At 46.8% G+C, this 23,691-nt stretch overlaps 1 protein-coding gene across 1 annotated transcript in view; it reads right to left on the bottom strand.

The window, feature by feature from the left end:
• The window catches only part of LOC137439632 (rhodanese domain-containing protein CG4456), a 28,171-nt gene that overhangs the window by 3,910 nt on the left and 570 nt on the right, over window positions 1-23,691 (bottom strand). The window contains exons 2-3 of the mRNA XM_068135581.2: window positions 9,998-10,231; window positions 5,580-5,742 (exon numbers count right to left, since the gene is read on the bottom strand). Coding sequence (XP_067991682.2) covers window positions 5,580-5,742; window positions 9,998-10,231 — 397 coding nt within the window. The remainder of the gene's footprint in view (window positions 1-5,579; window positions 5,743-9,997; window positions 10,232-23,691) is intronic.

Below are 23,691 nucleotides of genomic sequence, written 5' to 3' on the forward strand. Positions count from 1 at the left end.
CGTGTTTTCTTCCTTTCTCGCACCGGAAATCTTCTGGACTCGCCAACCCGATGAGGTGGTTGACCCGATGATGGGGAAGGCACGGGTTCATCCACAACCGGTTTTGGGTTCCCAAATTGATCAACCCCGTGGAGAAAAAAATCGAGTCATCAAAATGCTGATCGGGAAGAGCAGCTTGTTCAACAGGTGGTGTAAATGGAATCGACATTTCCTGACTCCCCTTCCCAACAAGACTAGTTGGAGACAAGGGTCCAGAAAGCGAGACTGGGAATTGGTCGGGGCCCCCCATTTCACCACCGGGTTGTAAACATGAAGAGGTGGTCACATTCCGGGGACATAGTTGTTCTTAATGTCTCTTCCACACCAACCCGTTTTCTCGCACATCATAATTTCTTGGGCTAATGACCCGAAAGATAGTCCCAGGAACCCAGCTCGGACCTTTTCCAAAATTTCGTGCAAACACGAGTTGGCCCTGCTGGAACTTTGGGACATGTCCGAGGTTCTCTTGGAACACCTTCACTTGTTGTTACTCCCGCCAGGGAGTAATGCATTCGATCGTGTCCGTGTGTGTGTGTGTGTGTGTGTGTGTGTGTGTGTGTGCGTATGTGTGTTTGTATGTCCGTGTGTTTGTGAACAAGATATCTGGAAAAGTTCTGAATGGATTTGGATGAAAGTTGGTGGGATAAGGAAGAATTGATTAGTTTTTGGTGAAGCTCAGGATATTATTCCGGATCCAGGAATTTTTTGAAGGATTTTTACCATTGGAAGATAGGGCTCCAACCTGACCCACGGCGGGAGTATGCGCCCTACTGAGTGGCGTTCTAGTTTGGTTTGGTTAACTCTATGAGCACTGAGCCTTATTCTAGGTTGTCTGTTCATTAACAGTTCTGAAGGTGATTTCCCAAACGAGGTAGGCGTGGCCCTGTATGTCAACAGGAATCTGTCCAGTTTGGTTTGTAACAACTCTCCGGTATCTCCAATTTTTTTCATTTTCTCCTTGAAATGACTGACATAACGTTCTGCCAAACCATTCGTAGCAGGGTGTCCTGGGGCAGTCAGGGTATGTTTCATGTCATTGGTCATAAGAAACTCTTTGAACTCGGCGCTGGTAAATTGGCTGCCGTTACCAGTCACAAGGTGTTCCGGGAGACCAAAAACACTGAAAACACGTCGAAGGCTTTGAATAATGGTCGTGACAGTTGTGTTCACCAAGGGAATTACTTCTATGTACTTTGAATAAGCGTCCACCAGAACCAAAAACATTTTCCCTTTAAAAGGACCCGCCAGGTCTAGATGAAGTCGTTTCCAGGGACCGGCAGGCCAAGACCACAATGCAGGCTCACTCCCCAGTGGAGCCTTCGCATTCTCCTGACACATTACACACGATTTCACGGTGCTTTCAATATCCTTGTCGATATTTGGCCACCACAGGTATCTCCTGGCCATTTGTTTCATTTTTACCATGCCTGAATGTTCAGCATGTAAATCAGTGAGTAGAATCTGCAAAAGCGATGTGGGAATAACCACCCGAGAGTTCCACAGTACAATATCGTCTTCCACAGAAAGTTCCAGTCTTTTGTTGTGACAACGCCGAATCACCTCCTCCGGATTCTCATTCCAACCATGTTTTGTGAAATTAAGTATCTTGCAGAGAACTGGGTCCTTGTTTGTTTCAACCACGACGACAGCGGCATTCACAATTTCATCATTTTTCACCAGAAGTACCTCCACAGTCACTCATTCAGGCTTTGTATGACCCGGTACGGGTTTTCGTGAGAGGAAATCTGCATAAACGATTTTCTTGCCTGTGATGAACTGTATGCTGTAGTCGTAAGCTGCCAACAGTAAGGACCATCTCTTTATCCTTGCTGACACTAACTGTGACACGGGTTTGTGCTCGTTAAACAGTTATCAGAGGCTTATGTTCTGTCATTAGCGTGAAATGTCTCCCCAGGAGGTATTGCCGAAACTTTGCCACTCCAACAACTATTCCTAAAGACTCCTTCTCAATCTGGGAGTAATATTTTTCCACGTCATTCAGAGTTCTCGATGCGTAGGCCACCGGCTCTAATTCACCCTCTGGACTCACCCTCTGCACCCACGGAGGATGCGTCTGCCTGAAGGACCAAGCAGGCATGAGGGTTGTAATGACGTAGTACGTGACTGGAGCACAAAGCAGCTTTTATTGTTTCAAATGAGTTACCCTCAGCCTTTCCCCATTTCCATTTCACCTCCTTTTTTAGTGGCTCGTACAAAGGAGACATGATTTCGGCAAAATCTGGAACAAAACGACGAAGGAAATTTGCGAGGCCAATGAATGACTGTAATTCACCCACGTTTTCGGGCACTCCTGCCTGTTGGATAGCTTCAAGCTTCTGTTTTGTCGGGAATACCCCCGCAGCCGAAATAACAAATCCAACATACTCAATCTCGTCCAGCATGAGGTGGAACTTGTCACGTTTTAATGTAATTCCGTTTTCCTCCAGCCTTTTCAAAACCCTGTGAAGGTTTTTAAAATGGTTGTCATCACTATCTCCCGTCACCAGGATATCATCAATGTACGCGCAGCACCCGGGAAGGTCTTTTAGCAAATTCTCCATGGTACGTTGAAAAACTGGAACGGCTCTGTTTACCCCAAATGAAAGCCTTCGGTACTGGTACAGGCCTCGGTGTGTATTTACCGTAGTATACTTTCTGCTCCCAGGGGCCAACTCTAATTGGTGGTAAGCTTGGGACAAATCAAGCTTCGTATACTTCTTCCCACCAACTAGTTTGTGTAACAGTTCTTTCAGCGTAGGTACTGGGTATTGTTCCAACTCGGAATATTTGTTTATGGTGCCAGAATAATCACCACAAATCCGCAACTGGCCATCTGGTTTAATGACCGGCACAATGGGTGAGGCCCATTCTGAGTACCGAACGTTCTCAATGACCCCACCCTTTTCAAGCTTGTCCAAAGCCTGGCCAACCCTTTCACGGATGGCAAACGGAACAGTTCGAGCTTTCATGAATACTGGATCATCGTCCCGCACCTTCAGCGTAATCTGTACCCCTCTCAACCTTCCCAAGGCGTTGTTTTCAAACATCTTGGGGTATTGCCTGACGATGTCATCGGTAGTGATGGGAACGGCAACATTGAAAATATTTTTCCAGGGAAGGGAAAATTTTGAAATAATATCTCTACCCAGTAATGAAGGTCCTGCTCCACGACCACACGCACTGCAACAAAACCACGTTGCTTCCCAATTTTGAACACACATTTCTTTCTCACCAAAGCATTTGATGACATCACCCGTGTAGTTCTTCAGCAATATTGTAGTTGGTTTCCAGGTATTGATGTCACCGGACAGACGTTGAAAATCACGACTGTTTAGTAGAGTAACTGAACTTCCTGTATCAATTTCCGTCGGAATCTCTGTTCCGTCGATGGAGATTTCGAGTTGGTAGTGATGAGTAGTGTTTTTTGATACAAATGTAGAGTTAATATGCATTAAATGCACCGTATCCAGCTCGTCCTCTGAATCATCGCTCGAAGCTATAACATGATGGGTTTGTTTCAAAAGACGTTTTGCATTTTGCTGTTTTTTCAAACACACCTTAACCAAATGGCCCTCACGTCGGCAGTATCCGCAAATGGTATGAGCATGTTTGTATGTATCAGCCAGATGTTCCGTAGCGCCACATCTGTAGCAACGTTTTTCCTTTGGAAACGGTAGGGTCGTTTTTTCCCACCGATCCTCGAAAAGAGGACCACGATGCTCGTTTTGTTTTTTATGCTCGTTGTAAAGTCCACAGGGCCCGACACCCCTGGCTCTCCATAGTTGAATTGGTTTACTTCCTTTTCAGCCGTTTCCTCAGCCACAGCCAAAGCTTGTTCGAATGTTCTGTCCTCGGAAAGTAACTTTTTCCTGGTGGACTGGCTGTGTAAACCTCCAACAAACTGGTGACGTGGGAGGTGGTTTCCGAAATTACAAGTGACGGCCAAACGTTTTAGCCTGTTTGCATAGTCCATGACATTTTGGTCTTCAATCTGGGTCGTCCGGTGAAAACGATAGGTTTCCGCCACTTCCAACACTCGCGGCTTGAAATGATTTCGTAGCATTTCACACAACTGCTCGTACGTTTTAGCAGAAGGTATTTCCGGGAGACACAAGTCTTTCAAAGTAGTTCAAGTACTCTTACCGATCAGTGAGATCATAGTGGCCACCTTCTTCCTGTCGGTCGCTTGGATCATGGCAGCAATGGCGCCCACCTCGACTTGTCCGATGTCGTTCGCTATGAAATAGGCTTCCAAGCGTTCTTTGTATGCTTCAAAATCGTTGCCCTTGAAAGTCTCCAATGAGCCTACCGCCGTCATTGTTCGCCAGGAACGTTTACCTCGTCGCCAGTTGTCGTGTCCGTAGATTCAGTAAACAGCAACAGGAACGAGAATCAAGAGGTTTTCTTTATTCGGCATTCTCCCTCTTCTGCGCATGTGCACCCTTCCTCCATTCACCTTCCCCAGAGCCGTAGATAGAGTTCGGTCAACCCGGTTTCAACTGGTCTGCCCTATGATTGGTTAAGCGCTGTCATGTGATTCACAGGCGCCATGTTGTTACCCAACCTCTGTAACTAGCAGAACGCGCATCGCATTGCATGCATTCGCTTAGTGGAAGTTGGGATGGATGAGGGGAAGGAGGGATGGATGAGTGGAAGTTGGGATGGATGAGTGGAAGTTGGGATGGATGAGTGGAAGTGGGGATGCTTGAGTGGAAGGAGGGATGGATGAGTGGAAGGAAGAATGGAGAATGAGTGGAAGGAAGGATGGATGATGAGTGGAAGTTGGGATGGATGAGTGGAAGGAAGGATAGATGATGAGTGGAAGTTGGGATGGTTGAGTGGAACTTTGGATGGATGAGTGGAAGTAAGGATGGATGAGTGGAAGTTGGGATGGTTGAGTGGAAGGAAGGATGGATGATGAGTGGGAGTTGGGATGGATGAGGGGAAGGAGGGATGGATGAGTGGAATTTGGGATGGATGAGTGGAAGAAAGGAAGGATGGATGACTGGAAAGAGGGATGGAGGAGTGGAAGGAGGGATGGATGAGTAGAAGGAAGGATGGATGATTGCCGTTTGAAGGAAGGATGGATGATGAGTGGAAGGAGGGATGGAGGAGTGGAAGGAAGGATGGATGAATGGAAGGAGGGATGGATGAGTGGAAGGAGGGATGGATGAGCAGAAGGATGGATGAGTGGAAGGATGGATGAGTGGAAGGAAGGAGGGGTGGATGATGAGTGGAAGGAAGGATGGATGAGTGGAAGGAATCGATCCTTGACAGAGTCGGATTGAACAAAATAGTGCTCTTGGGTGACCAAATGTCTGGCATCCTACTCCTAGTCAAATTCCCTGCTTTGGAGTTGGCTGTACATGTGTGTGATGGAGCAAATGGCCTCTTAATTTGTCTTGGTTTCCTTGTATTAAACAGCGAACATAAAACACCACATTACATAACATGAAATTTAAATGTAGTGACATCAAAAGTTGCTTTTCCTAGGTGTCCTAAGTAGGAAGTATCACAGGGTAATGATTGGAGAAACTAACCTGGCGTATCCTCGGATTGTGGCAATTTCGATAGCAGTCCGGCTGCGCCTGCCCGCACGGCAGAGGAATACGATGTCGTTGTGATTCTGTCCCGGGGGTTTGATGCCATACAATGCCATGAACTCGCGCTCCGAGAAGCTCAACGCTTTCTCCAAGTTTTCCACTGAGAAAAGGAATTGTCAACCGAGTTCAACCAGTAATAATAATAATCATAATAATAATAATAATAATAATAATCAAACAAATTAGAAGACACTTTCAAATAATAACTAGAAAGTATCTGAAAATGCAAAGCCTGTCCGCGCGTCCGTTTGTATTCAGGCGTCTTCTTTTTCTTCCGTATGCTCAAAATAACGAAAACAGTTTTTAAAAAATACAAAATGAAAATTGACGATTTTATGCAACTTTGACCTTTGACCTTTTGATTAAAAAAAACAATCGGTTTGTTGCTTTTGATTGGTGAACCAATTCAGTGACCCAATATGCAAATTCTTAAAATATCAGGTCAATTGGATGAAAATTGATGATTTTAGGTGATGCTGACCTTTGACCTTTTGACCAAATTATTAAATTGCCTTCTTCATATTCTCATAATAAAGCTTTCTTTGTTGATAATGTGATGACAAAGCTCAAATGATAAATTGAAATTTCAGGTCAATCGGATGAAAATTGATGATTTTAGGTGACGCTGACCTTTGACCTTTTGACCAAATTATTAAATTGCCTTCTTCATATTCTCATAATAAAGCTTTTTTGTTGAAAATTTGATGACAAAACTCAAATGATAAATTTAAATTTCAGGTCAATTGGATGAAAATTGATGATTTTAGGTGATGCTGACCTTTGACCTTTTGACCAAATTATTAAATTGCCTTCTTCATATTCTCATAATAAAGCTTTCTTTGTTGAAAATTTGATGACAAAACCCAAATGATAAATTGAAATTTCAGGTCAATCGGATGAAAATTGATTATTTTAGGTGATGCTGACCTTTGACCTTTTGACCAAATTATTAAATTGCCTTCTTCATATTCTCATAATAAAGCTTTCTTTGTTGAAAATTTGATGACAAAACCCAAATGATAAATTGAAATTTCAGGTCAATTGGATGAAAATTGATGATTTTAGGTGATGCTGACCTTTGACCTTTTGAGCAAATTGTTAAATTGCCTTCTTCATATTCTCACAATAAAGCTTTCTTTGTTGAAAATTCGATGACAAAATCAAATGATAAATCTAAATTTCAGATCAATTGGATGAAAATTGATGATTTTAGGTGACACTGGCCTTTGACCTTTTGACCAAATTATTAAATTGCCTTCTTCATATTCTCATAATAAAGCTTTCTTTGTTGAAAATTTGATGACAAAACTCAAATGATAAATTTAAATTTCAGGTCAATTGGATGAAAATTGATGATTTTATGTGACGCTGACCTTTGACCTTTTGACAAATGATCAATTTGCCGTCTCCGTATTATTCTAATAGAGCTTTGGTGAAAACGTTATGACAAAACTCAAATGATAAAAAAGTTACTGCCCAGACAGACCCACACGCACAGACCCACACACAGACAGACAGACAAACAGAGGTGATTACAAAACCCTGTCTTCTGCTGCACAAGGGACGGCCTAATAATGCAACACAACATAGAGAGTATCAAATAAACGTTCTTGGGTAATAAATGCAAACACCGCATTTTTGAGCTTGCTTGTCATCAGAGGGGATGAGCTGGCTGTCTTTTCTTTCATCTACAAGATTGAGGCTCATAAAAGAGCAATATCACAAGGGTATGACCTGACAGTTGGGGAAATCTTCGATCATCAAAGATGATCATCAAATCATCAAAGAAAATCCTGATCCAGATCCGACCTATCGGTGGATACAAAACGTAGACTGTTCAGCCTGGCGGAGGTATTATTATTATTTTTTAGCCGCCTCGCAGACACTGCTCATAGAGTGCCCTCTGCTGTTGTTGTTGTTGTTGTTCTTCTTGTTCTTCTTGTTCTTGCAGAGAAGACAAAACCTCAAAGCTCCACCCATTCTGGGAACCATAGCTCCACCCATTCTGGGAGAGCCTTCATATAAACAAATATCCACCATTTTATTAACTCGCATAGCTTTGAGGCCTGTTTTGTAGGCCCGTGGTGTCTTCCTCTCTCACACAGTTTTATTTCAAATCAAATTCGATATATCATTTCATTTTTCACAGTCGCTAACATAGTTTTAGACTCGGTTGAAAAAAAACGGGAAGAAAATCCGATGAAAGTTGCCCTTTATAGAACGAAATGAATTCTCAAAGGCCTGTAACTTCAAGTCCATTGAGATTTTTTTTTTTTTATCGCGGCATAGTCAGTCATACACTGCCCGAAATAAGAGACGGGAAAATGCCGAGATATATATATATTTTGTTTAAATCGCGGCATGGTCAGTCATACACCGCCCGAAATAACAGACGGGAAAATGCCGAGATATATTAAAAATTCGTCCATTTGATGACAATCGTCACGATGAAATATTTAATATATACGTCATCACAATAATGTGGAGAGAGGAGCATAGCTTCGTTCACGTGTCGCCACACACGGGAAATTGCCAAGATATATGTTTTTTAAATCGCGGCATGGTCAGTCATACACCACCTGAAATAACAGACGGGAAAATGCTGAGATATATTAAAAATTCGTCGCCACACACGGGAAATTGCCGAGATATATTTTCACTTTGCACAAAAATAACATCAAGTAATCGAATCAATAGGAATGTCCTGTGCCTATAACATCGACGTTATAGGCACAGCTGCAACCAGGCATTGTGTAACATCGATGCGGTTTTTGTTTTAATTAAAACTTTTTGTACTTGTTTTTTTAAATAATGATGTCGAAGGGTCCGGTCACGGACTATATAGTCCTCATCGAGGCCAGGCCTCAAATAAACAACTGCATTGATAAATGTGAGGAAAGAGAAATTAAAGAGAGAATGTAAAAGTGAGTGAAAATGAGAAGGAAAAGTGTATGATGTTTGTTTGTAAGAAAGTGAGATTGAAGCTTGCCCGGTAGCTCTAGTTTGAGTGGGACAGAAGGTAAGACCACAATCCTGACACGGAGAGAGCAAGATGGTTCCGGCACCACTTTAACGCTCCTATGTCCGAACAGTAGTACTACCCTGGGCGGTTGCTGTCGACAACCAAACCTACTACCGAAAAAACGGTCCAACTGGATGTTTGTTTTTTAGGAGACACTATCTCTTCACTGGATGGCCATTGGCTCCCTAAGGGAGCTCATCTGCCCTTTAACAGGTATTGTTTTTAGTCCTGCAGGTGTCGCAGTCACACTCCCCATTGGCAAGCCAGTGATAGTCAGTGTAGTTGCTGACAACCCGACCATGTGGCAGTGCCGAGTGCTGTTCTCTACCTAGTGTCGTTCCCTACCGAGTGCTGTTCGCTACCGAGTGCCGTTCGCTACCGACTGCTGTTCCCTACCGAGTGCCGTTCACTACCGAGTGCTGTTCCCTACCGAGTGCCGTTCACTACCGAGTGCCGTTCACTACCGAGTGCCGTTCCCTACCGCGTGCGTTCCCTACCGAGTGCCGTTCCCTACCGCGTGCGTTCCCTACCGAGTGCCGTTCCCTACCGCGTGCATTCCCTACCGAGTGCCGTTCCCTACCGCGTGCGTTCCCTACCGAGTGCCGTTCACTACCGAGTGCCGTTCCCTACCGCGTGCGTTCCCTACCGAATGCTGTTCACTACCGAGTGCCGTTCCCTACCGCGTGCGTTCCCTACCGAGTGCTGTTCGCTACCGAGTGCCGTTCACTACCGAGTGCTGTTCGCTACCGAGTGCCGTTCACTACCGCGTGCGTTCCCTACCGAGTGCCGTTCCCTACCGCGTGCGTTCCCTACCGAGTGCCGTTCCCTACCGCGTGCGTTCCCTACTGAGTGCCGTTCCCTACCGCGTGCGTTCCCTACCGAGTGCCGTTCCCTACCGCGTGCGTTCCCTACCGAGTGCCGTTCCCTACCGAGTGCCGTTCCCTACCGAATGCCGATCCCTACCGAGTTTCGTTCGCTACCGAGTGCCGTTCGCTACCGAGTGCCGTTCGCTACCGAGTTCTGTTCACTACCGAGTTCTGTTCACTACTGAGTGTCGTTCACTACCGAGTGCCGTTCGCTACCGAGTTCTGTTCACTACCGAGTTCTGTTCACTACTGAGTGTCGTTCACTACCGAGTTCCATTCACTACCGAGTGCCGTTCGAGTTAAATTACCACTATAACACATCAAAGATCGCTTGGTTACCTGCAGATTCCCTTTTGGTGACAAGCTAAACAAGCATGAAAGTGTTTCGTGGTTTTGTCACATTATAAGTCGCCATTGATTGGGAAAGAATATATTATGTGAAGTGCAAAGACCCGAGTGAGACACACATGGGATATTCAAAGAGCCAGGGATGAAGCCGTATTCCTTGAGCTCCCAATTCTCTCGGACGTCGATGATGAAGGCTTCATCTTGATCGATTAGCCGCTTCAGCTCCTTGTACGGCACTTCGATCTCACCGGTACCCTGTTCCACCTGTGACAGCACACCGGCTGGGATGTGCTGTGCGCGGGCGGTCACCGGCAAGAAACTGCCTTGGATCCGTGGTGAACAAGCCAGAAAACCTGCGAGGTCAAGTGTTGGGATTGATTGGGAACAGAATAAAGGGACATGTCAAGGCAAACGGTTTATGTTTTTTATGTCACATCTTTAACTTTTGTACTCAAATGTTGGGCTCCATCTCCAAGAACCTTGTGATTCTATCATTCTATTTTCAGTATAGATAGTTGACCACAGGTGTACCACAATTCATTATTGATTTGAGATGCGATACAGACAAATCTGCCAGAATTGCACAGAAGTAACACACACACACTTTAACCATCTCATCTCGGTTTGATTCTCGACCTGATTCTATAAACTGTCGGATTAATGTTTCCCAGGCAGAGACACATCACAAAGTGTTCCATCCTTTAGACCAGTGGTTCTTAACCTTTTGAAGTGCCCGTACCCCTTGAGTTTTCATCATATTTTCCCGTACCCTGTCAAAAATGACTTAAAACTACAATAATAGATTAATAAAGTTTCTTCGTTTTCACATAAAAAAAACACATTTATGGAAACAATAATCATAATGCATACTGTTTGGTGAAAAGTCACTTTGTTGAAGTAGATTACAGTACAATAACAAGAAAGAGCAAACAGAGATCGCAAAACCTTGTCAGGATGTATTTTCAGTGGTTTTTAAGGCTGTTGTGTTAAAACAAATATGGCCGCCGAACCACGTGACTGATGACGTCATCATTATTTCTTTTCCCAACCAATTTATGCGTACATGACGCTCAATAAATTTCATCTTGATAGGATGAAGTTTTGTACTTGTTGAATTATGATGTCATAATGGAGGCACCTATGACATCATCATTAACATATTTTATTCCCCATGGAGAGTTCTTTACAATGAGCCATGTCTCAATTTTTTCTATTCAGCACTTTCGGAGATATAGCGGTGCAAATTTTTTCGGATTTTCCAAGATAGCGGCCGAACCACGTCACCTATGACGTCATAATTATCATGAAATTTTTTTACAGGTGGAGTTGCACCTATCGTGCAAATTTCCTGTCAATCGGACTAACGGTTGCATAGAAAATCATATTTATTTTGTGCGGACAAACAAACAAACAAACAGACAAACAAACAAACAAACGGACTCAAATGCAATACCCTCTCCTCAGGCGAGGGTAATAACTTTTGTATAAAAATATACTACACAGTACACACAGACACATTTCTGGTGGCTCTTTTGTTGTTGTTTTTCATAATGATGATGCTAAAACGAGGTTCTTTCTTTGAAATAGCCACACGCATGTCACTTGCATCCAAACGGTTCCTGGCCTTTGTTTTGATGTGTTGGAGTGTTGAAAAATCTGTCTCGCACAAATAGGTGGTCGCAAATGGCACGAGAATCTCCAGAGGTCTCTCTGCTAACTGTGGGAACGTTTTGAGTTGTGCACACCACAACATGTCTAGCTGCATTGATTCAAACTCCATTCGGATTTTTTCCTTAACCTTCAGCTCAACAAGATCATTTTTCATTTTATCACTATCATCCATGGAATCCAGGTTGAAAAGAAATGGATCCCGTGTCCATCTCTGTGCAATAGAACCTCTCCATGGTGAAAGTATCCTTGGAAGGACTGATTCAGCACCTGCAAATGTTCTTTCACTTCAGTCACGATGGATAGGTCTTTTTCCGCATTAGCAGCCTCATGAAGTTTCGGTAAGTTTGCAAAATTTCCATTCTCAATGCGTTGCATCCAGATTGGAAGTTTTTGGGTGAAGGCAGCCACCTTTTCCCTGGCAGTGATCATGTTCATCCCTGTTCCTTGGATGCAGGTGTTCAAACCATTGAGGTGTGAATGTCTCTGCCAGGTGTGCCAGGGACAAAATGAACTCCCTATTTTCAAAATGGTCAGCAATGTCACTGTCTTGCTTTCTAAGAAACTGCTTGATTTCTTCGTGCAGTTCGAAGACACGGGTAAGCACCTGGCCACGGGAAAGCCATCTCACTATTTAAAAGAAAGAATAAAAATATATTTAAAAGAAAAAAAAAATTGTGAACCCCCCCTCCCCGTGCATGTGTGTGACCCACTCACCCCCTCCCCCCCGTGTGTGTAACCCACTCTCCCCCCCCCCCCCCACACCCATGTGTGTGACCCACTCCCCCTTGAGTGTGTGACCCACTCCCCTGTGTGTGGCCCACTCTCCCCCCCATGTGTGACCCACTCCCCCCCCACCCCCTGTGTGTGACCCACTCTCCCCCCCCCCCCCCGCTTGTAATTTTTAAATAAAAACGTTTTAACCCTTGTAATTTTTAAATAAAAACATTTTAACCCTTCTTTTTTTCTTTAAATACTGTTAAATACTGTTTTAACCCTTTAAATACTTATTTTTAATTGAAATGTATTTTGGGGCGTCGTGTCTGGTACCCCCCAGCTTGGAGGTTTCGTACCCCCAATGGGTACAGGTAGCCCTGGTTAAGAACCTATGCCTTAGATGGACGTCCATCTTAGTTGGTGGAGGTTCATGGACCCGTTGTGCCTTTTGACCAGACTAGGCAAGTTGTTGCCTTCACAGTGAGAAAATGGAAAATTCCTGTCCTAAACAGCTACAGTCGAACGTCAGGACCAACCAAACGGATTGTGAAGGAGTTGGGCCATTCACACTCCTGTGTCTGACCACAAAAGGAGATGAGGTTAATTGTGGCCATTGAAGATGTAGTAGTGGAGAGATGTAGTGCAAAAGCTGGTCGAAATGACATTTATATCCATATCATATTCTTCTTTGTCTCCTTTGCTCAAAACTTTAAAGCAACGGACAGAGCATATCAGTATCAAGCCACATAAAGCAACCCGTGAGTGTATGACTGAGAAAGTGCTCTCATGGAGCTTTGTCCAACACTTGGAATATGTCTGTCATCCTGGGCACATCACACACACTCATCCTGTCTCTCCGAAAGGACTGTCTGGCAACCCCCTACCCTCATCTACTTCCTAAACAAACTATTTGAAGAGGTTAAGTCACTCAAAATTTTTGGGCCTCACAATCAAGCCATGACCTTTCTTTGGCAGACCATATTTTCAAGATGGCTTCCAAAGCCAGACGTCCACTGGGCATCCTTCATCGTGCAAGGGCCTTCCCTGGCCAACCTGAATTTTTAACAACCTACAAGGCCTTCATTCACAGCTTGATGGAGTACTGCTCTCCCCTTCACGCTTGTGCCCCTGCCTCACCTTGCCCTCCTGGAAAGAAGGAAAATGGAAAGCAAGGCCCTTAATAATAATCATTGGGATCTCCCGTAACGAAGCCGAGTGTCCCGGCCTGTTACTCTCACATCACAGGCAGGTTGGTGGCCTCTTTGTATTTTACCGCCTTCTTTTTGGTCTTCTCTGTTCTCTCTTGGATCTGTCCCTCCCAGTGTTCTGCTAGCTGGGTGCACACCGCCTGCTAGTAACCCTCTTCCTGTTAAACTCCCAAATTCCAGGCTCACTGCTCACCTCCACTCATTTGTTCCTCTTTTCTCTTCCCTGCGGAACCAACTTCCCCAGACTGTTAAGTCCATTCTTCCCTCCAGGGCTTCAAGACAGCTGTTCACCACTTCCTCAGGTCATCCCCCATCCAACCCCATGATCTCTTCTTCCCCAAATGAACCCATTCCAAAGCGTTCCTTTTTTTCCAGGTTATTGTGATTTCTCTCCCTCACCTCTTTTTGTTTGTTATTTTTCTGTTTCATCCACACTTTCCACTTCCTTTTCTTGCAGCTTGTTCACCCCCATGTGTCCTTCTTCCCCTCCCCTTGATCTCACTCACTTGTACTCTGGTGTTGATGTTTCCCCCTTTCCATTTTGTTCCCTTCCATTCTGCTCTAGCTTTTCCATGAGCCTCGATCATGTTTCCATGAGCCTCGATCCGATGGAAGGTGCACACATTGATGCATCACTCTGCATCCGAAACACCAGGATATGACAGTTTATAGCAGGGTCGACATTCAAACCCAGATTCGACAGCTCTCAGAGGCGAGTGTGTGTTCCTCGAGGTGAATTATTTTTTATCACAGAATTGAAAAACAGATTAAGGATTGTTTTCTATCGGACTTTGATCGTGTGGGTAAATTATTACCAAAGCATGAACGGTCGATCTGGGGTCAATAACTAAATTTATGGGTGGCAATCTGGATTGTAACGTGTTTGGGGCGAGGGGGTGGTGGCAGTAGTCAAGTTAAAAAACAAAATGGCCTACAGAACCCTGAGCTGAAAGTAATCATTTCCACAACATTTTGAGATATCATGTTATATATCGTTTTTGGCCCCATATCTCAATGGTGAAGAATCACGGAGAAAATTAAAAAATTCTCAGATCCGGATCCAGATCTTCACTAAAATCGAACCTATTCGTCCTCGTCGCACACTCAACCTGACAATCAAATTCCGTCTGAATCCGTCCACAACTTTTTGAGATTTCGTGCTATATTGTTACGGACACGGCTTAAGATGTTATGATGGGCCGAGCGGAATGGCCGCCGTGTTCGCACAGTTTACCCGATTCTTCCCCAACTTACCCGATTCCACCCGATGTTGACCAAATCGCGCTATGCTAAATCAATGAAGGAAAGGACACAACGGCTGGGATAAATGAAACGACACAAGGGGTACAGTTCTCAAGACCTCCGGAGGAGGATATAATTGGTGGTGGAGAAAAGGGGTAGATTACAAGGTAAGAGGTAAAGCACAGAAGAGATAGGCACTTAGACACAATCTTATCTATCCCAGACAGACCACAGACAAACGGAACAAGACTGACTTACACAGGGATTGATGGCAGGGAAGGACAGGTCGGTTGATAGCACAAGGTGCACCTTGGCTCAGGGGCAGAATCAAACACGGTCCGGTCCAGAGATGCGGGGAGGTATTGCAGCGCTCGGAGGTGGCGTCCTTCTCTCTCCAAGCTGAGGGCGCATCTGACGTCACCTCCTTCTTCCTGCGCATGCTCAGCGGGGAGTGACACGCCCTCGACTCGTTGGCTCCGCCCCAGATGGGATCGGTCCACCGCTTCTATTGGGTGCGGGGGTTACCGGGCTCCGCCCCTGATGAGGAGCTGACAGCGAGCCCCTACTTGGTAACCCCGTCGAGCACATGTCCGATGGCGGCTCGTTGGAAAGGCTTGGTGCCCTCCCAACACCCCCCACCAACCAAGCCGGAGTGAGGACGCGCACTCCCCGCGCCGCCGCCGTTGTTGCTGTTGTTGTTGTTGTTGTTGAACCGTGAGGAAGAGCTGCGGGGAGGTATTGGGAGGTCCTAAACTTCCTAACGGTGCCATACAATCACATTCTGGTGCAACGAAGAGTCAGAATTAATGGAAACGAGTCCTTAACTGACATAGACTAAGAATAACTAGCAAGATGTCCTATAGTTGTCTACGTGAGATGCGGTGGACCTGGATGCGACATTTAATGGGGGAAATAGGGGAAGGTCGGGTCTACAGAGTGTTGTTTACAGAAAATGGGACTAGGGAATGGGGGATTGGGGATAGTTGGGAAGTATGGAGGAAATAGGGGAATATTTACAAGCGGATATGGATGGGTGCCAATCTCATATCCGCAACATTGCACCCTTCTCTACCTCGGGGCGTCCCGACCCGATAAATTTTTACTTACTTTAGTGTGGCACTCAGATGTAGTTCCCTCTACTATTAACTCAACCCTGAGTGCGACAGTTTTACAGATGTTCACAAATGAGTAAATATGTCCCCCTGCGACGTTGCACCCTTCTCCTAACAGAAACACACCCACAGGATAACCGAATCGCGGAAAGAATCCTCAAACTAAACATACAGCCGGTAGGGAGCATCATTTATACAAGACTACACTGATATTTACACTACGATCCAGGACCTGTTCTTTGAGGAACACATGCAGATGTTATGCATAGAGAGAGAGCACGCATGCCAGCATCGATACACCAACCCACGAGTGCCCTGTGGCCTTACGGCCTTTAATAATGTGCAGAGCACCCCATCCAAGCACCAAAAGCACCACCCCATACACACAGTCAGCACCATCCGGTGCACCAATAAAGTGTTCATAGTCACCGGTGGTGTCACAGCCGGCCGATGTTCTGCCGCTGGTCTTGCCTTCTCTTGGCCTTCTGGCTTCTTTAGGAATAAAGAAAGGCGCCAACCGCGTCCATTTCTAAATTGTGGCCATCAGGGGGGCCAACTATAAGTGGTTCACCTGTATGGCATAGGTGCCACGTTGACCCAGAGGTCCATCAACGGGTGGTGCTTGCCCGCAAAAGAACTGCGGTCCATTGTGGGCGGCCACAAAAATTGCGGTCCATATGGTGTATCGATCCAGGCAGCAAGCAGCGAAAGTACAGGCCCACAACTGCGGAGCCAGCACCTCTCTCTCCTCTCTCTCTGCCCCAAAGCCAGATCCTCGGAGGTGGGAGACAAAAGAAGACAAGTGAGTAAGGTGGTAAGGGCGCAAAAGTGCACGCAATACTAGGTAATGCACACTAGGGGCACATGGGAACCAGGTGAGACAGGTACGTTCCTACCGTACGCCCCCCCCCCCCCCACCAGGTAACCTACATTACCCCTCCCTTACCCCTTACTGTATCCACAAAACACAACGCTACCCATAAACATCTACTTTACACATCAACAAACGTCCCTACTGTCTTCCCCATTCCTCCCATAAACCAAATTCGTCTTCTCTCCCTCCTAACCAATCAAATTTGCCATTTCCAACTCTCATCAAAATTTGCCATCTCCAACTCAACATCAAAATTTGCCATCACCAATTCATCATCAGTCCCTCCTAAGGAGGGAGAGATGGAATCACCCCAATGTCTTATCCACGTCGTGATGCGTCTCACAAATCCACACAGCAATTCTCATTTCCTGCAACACAAAACAAAGAAAACACAGGTGTGGAGTCATCATCATCACCTCAGGTAAGTGGCTGCGTATGGTGCGACAGGTTCATCAATCCTAACTATTTCCTAAATGACTTTAACAACTTTACATTACCCGGGGTCTTTCCCTGCCAATCCATTGGCCAACTTACACTATGGGTTCTAAAAACCAATTCCCATTGCCCAAACTGTGGTGCTTCTCAATTTGGGGTCTCACTCCCCCGATTCATCTCCCGGTGCCCTCGCACAATTTCTGGGCTGTGACGTGTAGCTCTCCCAGCAGGTCTACCCACCTGCACACCTCCACCACTGGAGTTGCCACCCGAGCTTACCTGCTCCTCACCCTAACCTAACTAACTGGGGAAGGCCCTCTCGCACTCTCACCCCCTCAGTGCCCTCTCTGGCACGGGCTGCCCGATCCACACCCGGGATCCTCAGGCACCCACTGACACTAACGGCTCCCAGAGCCCACCTGTGGCCTCACCTGGCCGACATCCTCACAGTGGTGGAGTGCCCAAACCAACTACACACACGAACAGGCTACACGCCCAGCCATTTACACAACACTAATGCACCCATCCACAATACCATTCTGCAACCGCACCACAAATGCCAATATCCAACCACAATTTACCTATACCCTCTACCTAACACTTACACTACCCGCCCCGGGTACTCGTGAAAGGGGTCCACTCTTCCCCCATCCACACCTTCGCACCATGCACACCACTCCGTACCACTTACTCCAACTCTCTCCACACCACTCATTCCAATACTCCTTGTATTCCACACACCTGTACTTGCACACCTGTGCTCTCATACTTGGTGCCGCCTGCACCCTTCTCTCCCCCAAGCGCATTTGCGCTGATCCACAACACCCACTACTCATACACTGCTCCACACACCTGTCCTGTTCTCACACAGCATCATCTCATCTAACTACTCCCCTCTGAAACTTGCGCTTCCCAGTCGTCCCTTTAAACTATTGCGCTCCCTCGTCATTATCATCCACTCTAATCTACCTGCGTCCCCTCTACAGGTATCCTTGTCACTAACTAACCTTAACGTTACCTAATGTCATCTTCGCTAGATCCCTACACACAATATCCTAACCCACCCGGGCTAGTTTTCACTGCCATACACCCCATAAGCTATAGCGCATTTGCCCCAAGTTTGTGAGGGATGACAGAGTTGCCATCCCACCACATCGGGCATCTCCCACTACCAATTTTGCACATCAAATTTCAACAAATCAAAAATTTGCCAATCACTACCCATCATCTGCCAATCATTACTGCCAATCCTTTGCCAATCATCAAATTTTGTTTTTTTTCTAATTTTGGGTCCAAAACACTAACCTCATCACCCGTCTACTTATTAGATCCTCTCGGTGCGCCAATTCCCTTCTAAAGCTCGGCTTCGTACAGCCGAGCAATGAATGCGGGTTGTTTTGGGCCAGCGGCTGGATACGTCCGGCACTCGGTGGAAGGACGGGGGCTTACCCGTGCCGAGATCCCACGCACCACCTCGGCGCGGAGCCATCCAATTGCCCGATCTCGACCTGCCGGAACGTCTCAATAAAAAGTGGTCGCCATGACGACCCTTCCTATCGGGCTGCCCGCTCCGCCTAGTGGAGCCCGGACGCGGCCGTTCCAAGCGAGGCACAGCGTGGATCGCGTACGACGGTCCTTTCGAACCCGCCGTGGCTCGGATCCCTGCTGGTTCTCGCGGCACGCGAAGCCCGGCACGCACCGAGGGCCCGATTCGGCTAAAAGTCGCTCTAACCGCTAACCCGGTTACCGTCGATGCCTCACCTGCATGCTTATACGCATACGCTACCCCTTTCTTGCTCATACCTCCAGCTGTTCCCATGCTCCTCATACCTTTCCTTACACACCTCGGTACACTCATTCCACTCACAGCCTTGGTCACACACCTGACCACCGAACACCTTGGCACACATTCGTCGCTCGCACACCTCACCAACACACCTCTTCGCGCCCCCTCCTCGGTCACCTCCTCTGTGACGATCACAGGTGTGCTCTCACGCGCACACCCAACCACGTGCCTCACGACCAATTCCAGCGTGCATTCCCACACACGCTCTACCATTCCAGGTGTGCTTCCTTTCTCACCTGTCACAACCAACTCACGCTCCGTGTCACTCTTACAACTCTCACCTCCACTCTTGACAGCGCACTCACCCTTACTCTCGACAGCGCACTCTTTCCTCATGCACCCGTCCGTTACACACCTTTCTCGCGCACACTCTCCCGTTACACCCTCTGTAACACTCACCACAGGTGTACACTCTTCCTTACTTTTGACAGCGCACTCTTTCCCCATGCACCTGTCCGTCACACATCTTTCTCGCACACCCTCTCCCGTTACATCCTCTGTAACACTCACCACAGGCGTGCATTCTCCCTTTACACCCTCCGTAACACTCCTCACTACGCGCTTCCATGTGCTCCCTCGCACACGCGCTACGACCGACTCACTCTCGACAGCACCCTCACTCCTTGGCACGCACTTTTTCCTCACACACCCCATGGTCGGACATTCTCGCACACCTCGTTTTTCGCACACCAGACCTGTCGCACACTTCACCAACGGCCTCTCACGAACACCCGGGTCCATCTCGACCCCCAAGCTTCTTAAATCACCTGGCGCATCATACGCACGACCATATTGGTCACCACTTACACCGGGTCCTCTTTCTCTTCGCTTCTCCTCCATCACCTGCGAATCCCTCATCCGGTTAATGAGCACATCATCACGCTCCGAACACAGACTTTGGACCAATTCTTTTACTTCCTCCTTTATCTCTTTCTTATCCTCTCTCCGTCGCTTCTTAATTTCGCTCACCCCTTCTTCCACTTCTTCTAATTTCTGCTTCACCTCTTTTATTTCCCGGTGCGTCTCCTCAAGCTCGTCCTCTAAGGCCACCTTGACCGTTTCTATGTGCGTCCTCACCTGCCGGTCCTTCGTCTCCATTACCTCTACCACCTTGTTCATTTTCCTCGTCAGGTCCTCATGTACCGTCTGACACTCTTTTTTAATTACCCCTACGTCCTTTTTCATCTCCTTCTGTGTCGATTTTAAACCCTCTAGTACCGCAGTGTTCCTTTGAACCTGCTCCGTTAGTTCTTTTTGTCCCTCCGTCAGCTGTTCCACTTCCAGCGTCAACTCCTCTATACCACCTTGCAATTTTACAGTCCCCTTTTTCAACTCCTTCTCCATGCGCTCCTTACAGTGCCTCACCTCCTCGCGCCCTCCTCCGACCTCCTCACTCACACCTCTTCTGATCTCTTCTCCCATCACTTGCATCTCCTGCCCAGATGCCACCCTCATCTGCTCCATTTCCTCCCTGTGAGCATCCAATTTAGTTTCTACCCCCATTCTGACCCCCTCTATCTGCTGCCCCATTTTTTTAACTTCCCTTTCCGCTTGGTCCCTCATGTCCCTCAATTTGCCTTCCATACTGTTTTCTAACCCCTCTAACCCCTTTTGCATCCCTTCCATTTGATTCTCTTGCGCGGCCATTCTGTTTTCTACCCCCATTAACCCCTCCTGTATTTCCCCTAATCTATTGTCTAATCCCTCTATTCTACTCCCTAACCCTCCGATCTGGGCCCCCATCCTTTGTTCTAACCCCTCACCGGTACCCCTCGCTTCGTCCCTCATTACCCCCAATTGCTCACTCTGAGCCCTCGCTTCGTCCCTCATTACCCCCATTTGGCCCTCCAATCGCTCACCCAATCGCTCACTATCAGCCCTCATTTGCTCACTATTAGCCCTCATATCGTCCTTCTGCAGGTTGAGGGACGCCTGCATTTGTAACATAAATTGCTCCATGAGGGCCTGCATTTGGGCCATCCCTCCCACTTGTGCAGTGGGTGCGGCCGCCGTAGCCATGTGCGAGGCGCCATTTTGCGCGCCCGCAACCTCGTGTGCGAGGACGCCATTTTGCGAACCTGCCGCCCTCACTGCTTCGCTCTCCTCTTGTCCCTCAATTTGGTCCTGGATCGACCCTGCCTCACTCTCCTCTACCGGAACCGAGCCGTCTTGATCCGCCATAGCGCGACTTTCAAAATTCGGGTTTTTATTTTAAAACAAAACAAATTTCGGTTACTTGTAATTTTGAGCGCGTTAAGCGCGCTTCGGGTCCGATCTCACTCCTCGACACCAATTGTTACGGACACGGCTTAAGATGTTATGATGGGCCGAGCGGAATGGCCGCCGTGTTCGCACAGTTTACCCGATTCTTCCCCAACTTACCCGATTCCACCTGATGTTGACCAAATCGCGCTATGCTAAATCAATGAAGGAAAGGACACAATGGCTGGGATAAATGAAACGACACAAGGGGTACAGTTCTCAAGACCTCCAGAGGAGGATATAATTGGTGGTGGAGAAAAGGGGTAGATTACAAGGTAAGAGGTAAAGCACAGAAGAGATAGGCACTTAGACACAATCTTATCTATCCCAGACAGACCACAGACAAACGGAACAAGACTGACTTACACAGGGATTGATGGCAGGGAAGGACAGGTCGGTTGATAGCACAAGGTGCACCTTGGCTCAGGGGCAGAATCAAACACGGTCCGGTCCAGAGATGCGGGGATGTATTGCAGCGCTCGGAGGTGGCGTCCTTCTCTCTCCAAGCTGAGGGCGCATCTGACGTCACCTCCCTCTTCCTGCGCATGCTCAGTGGGGAGTGACACGCCCTCGGCTCATTGGCTCCGCCCCAGATGGGATCGGTCCACCGCTTCTATTGGGTGCGGGGGTTACCGGGCTCCGCCCCTGACGAGGAGCTGACAGCGAGCCCCTACTTGGTAACCCCGTCGAGCACATGTCCGATGGCGGCTCGTTGGAAAGGCTTGGTGCCCTCCCAACACCCCACACCAACCAAGCCGGAGTGAGGACGCGCACTCCCCGCGCCGCCGCCGTTGTTGTTGCTGTTGTTGTTGTTGTTGTTGAACCGTGAGGAAGAGCTGCGGGGAGGTATTGGGAGGTCCTAAACTTCCTAACGGTGCCATACAATCACATTCTGGTGCAACGAAGAGTCAGAATTAATGGAAACGAGTCCTTAACTGACATAGACTAAGAATAACTAGCAAGATGTCCTATAGTTGGCTACGTGAGATGCGGTGGACCTGGATGCGACATTTAATGGGGGAAATAGGGGAAGGTCGGGTCTACAGAGTGTTGTTTACAGAAAATGGGACTAGGGAATGGGTGTTTGGGGATAGTTGGGAAGTATGGAGGAAATAGGGGAATATTTACAAGCGGATATGGATGGATGCCAATCTCATATCCGCAACAATATATAAGTTTTGTCCCGATCACTCAATGGTGAAGAATCACATAAAAAAATTCTCAGATCCGGATCCAGATCTTCACTAAAATCGAATCTGTTTGTCCTTGTCTGACACCCAACCTCTCCACCAAGTTTCGTCCGAATCCGTCCACAACTTTTTGAGATTTCATGCTATATATAAGTTTTGTCCCTATCACTCAATGGTGGAGAATCACATAAAAAATTCTCAGATCCGGATCCAGATCTTCACTAAAATCGAATCTATTTGTCCTTGTCTGACACCCAACCTCTCCACCAAGTTTCGTCCGAATCCGTCCACAACTTTTTGAGATATCCTGCAATATATAAGTTTTGTCCGGATCTCCCAATGGTGAAGAATCACATTAAAAATTATCAGATCCAGATCCAGATCTTCACTAAAATCGAATATATTTGTCCTTGTCTGACACCCAACCTCTCCACCAAGTTTCGTCCGAATCCGTCCACAACTTTCTGAGATATCCTGCAATATATAAGTTTTGTCCCGATCTCCCAATGGTGAAGAATCACATTTAAAATTATCAGATCCGGATCCAGATTTTCACTAAAATCGAATCTATTTGTCCTTGTCTGACACCCAACCTCTCCACCAAGTTTCGTCCGAATCCGTCCACAACCTTTTGAGATTTCATGCTATATATAAGTTTTATCCCGATCACTCAATGGTGAAGAATCACATAAAAAATTCTCAGATCCGGATCCAGATCTTCACTAAAATCGAATCTATTTGTCCTTGTCTGACACCCAACCTCTCCACCAAGTTTCGTCCGAATCCGTCCACAACTTTCTGAGATTTCATGCTATATATAAGTTTTGTCCCGATCTCCCAATGGTGGAGAATCACATAAAAAATTCGCAGATCCGGATTCAGATCTTCACTAAAATCTAACATATTTGTCCTTGTCTGACCCCCAACCTGTCCACCAAGTTTGATCCGAATCCGTCCCCAACCTTTTGACATGTACTGACAGACAGACAAACAGTGGTGGAAACATTTCCTCCATCCACCTTTGGAGGTGGAGGTAATAATAATGGTTGTGATAATAATTGATAATTGGTAATAATAATTGAGTACCAGTTCACTGGTAATTCCCTGTTTGTCGTTGAAGGCGGCAAAAAGGGTTGCCGTCAGGAAGGGCATCCGGCCGTAAAACATTGCTTCAAAAAGAGGACCAAAAAAACAACAACTACCACGGTCCCCGAAAAGGCCAACCCCCGCTTTGCGGGGAAAAATGGCCTCTAAACGGT

Source organism: Myxine glutinosa, chromosome 14, assembly GCF_964187855.1.
Source record: "Myxine glutinosa chromosome 14, kmMyxGlut1.1, whole genome shotgun sequence".
NCBI classification, from domain to species: domain Eukaryota; kingdom Metazoa; phylum Chordata; class Myxini; order Myxiniformes; family Myxinidae; genus Myxine; species Myxine glutinosa.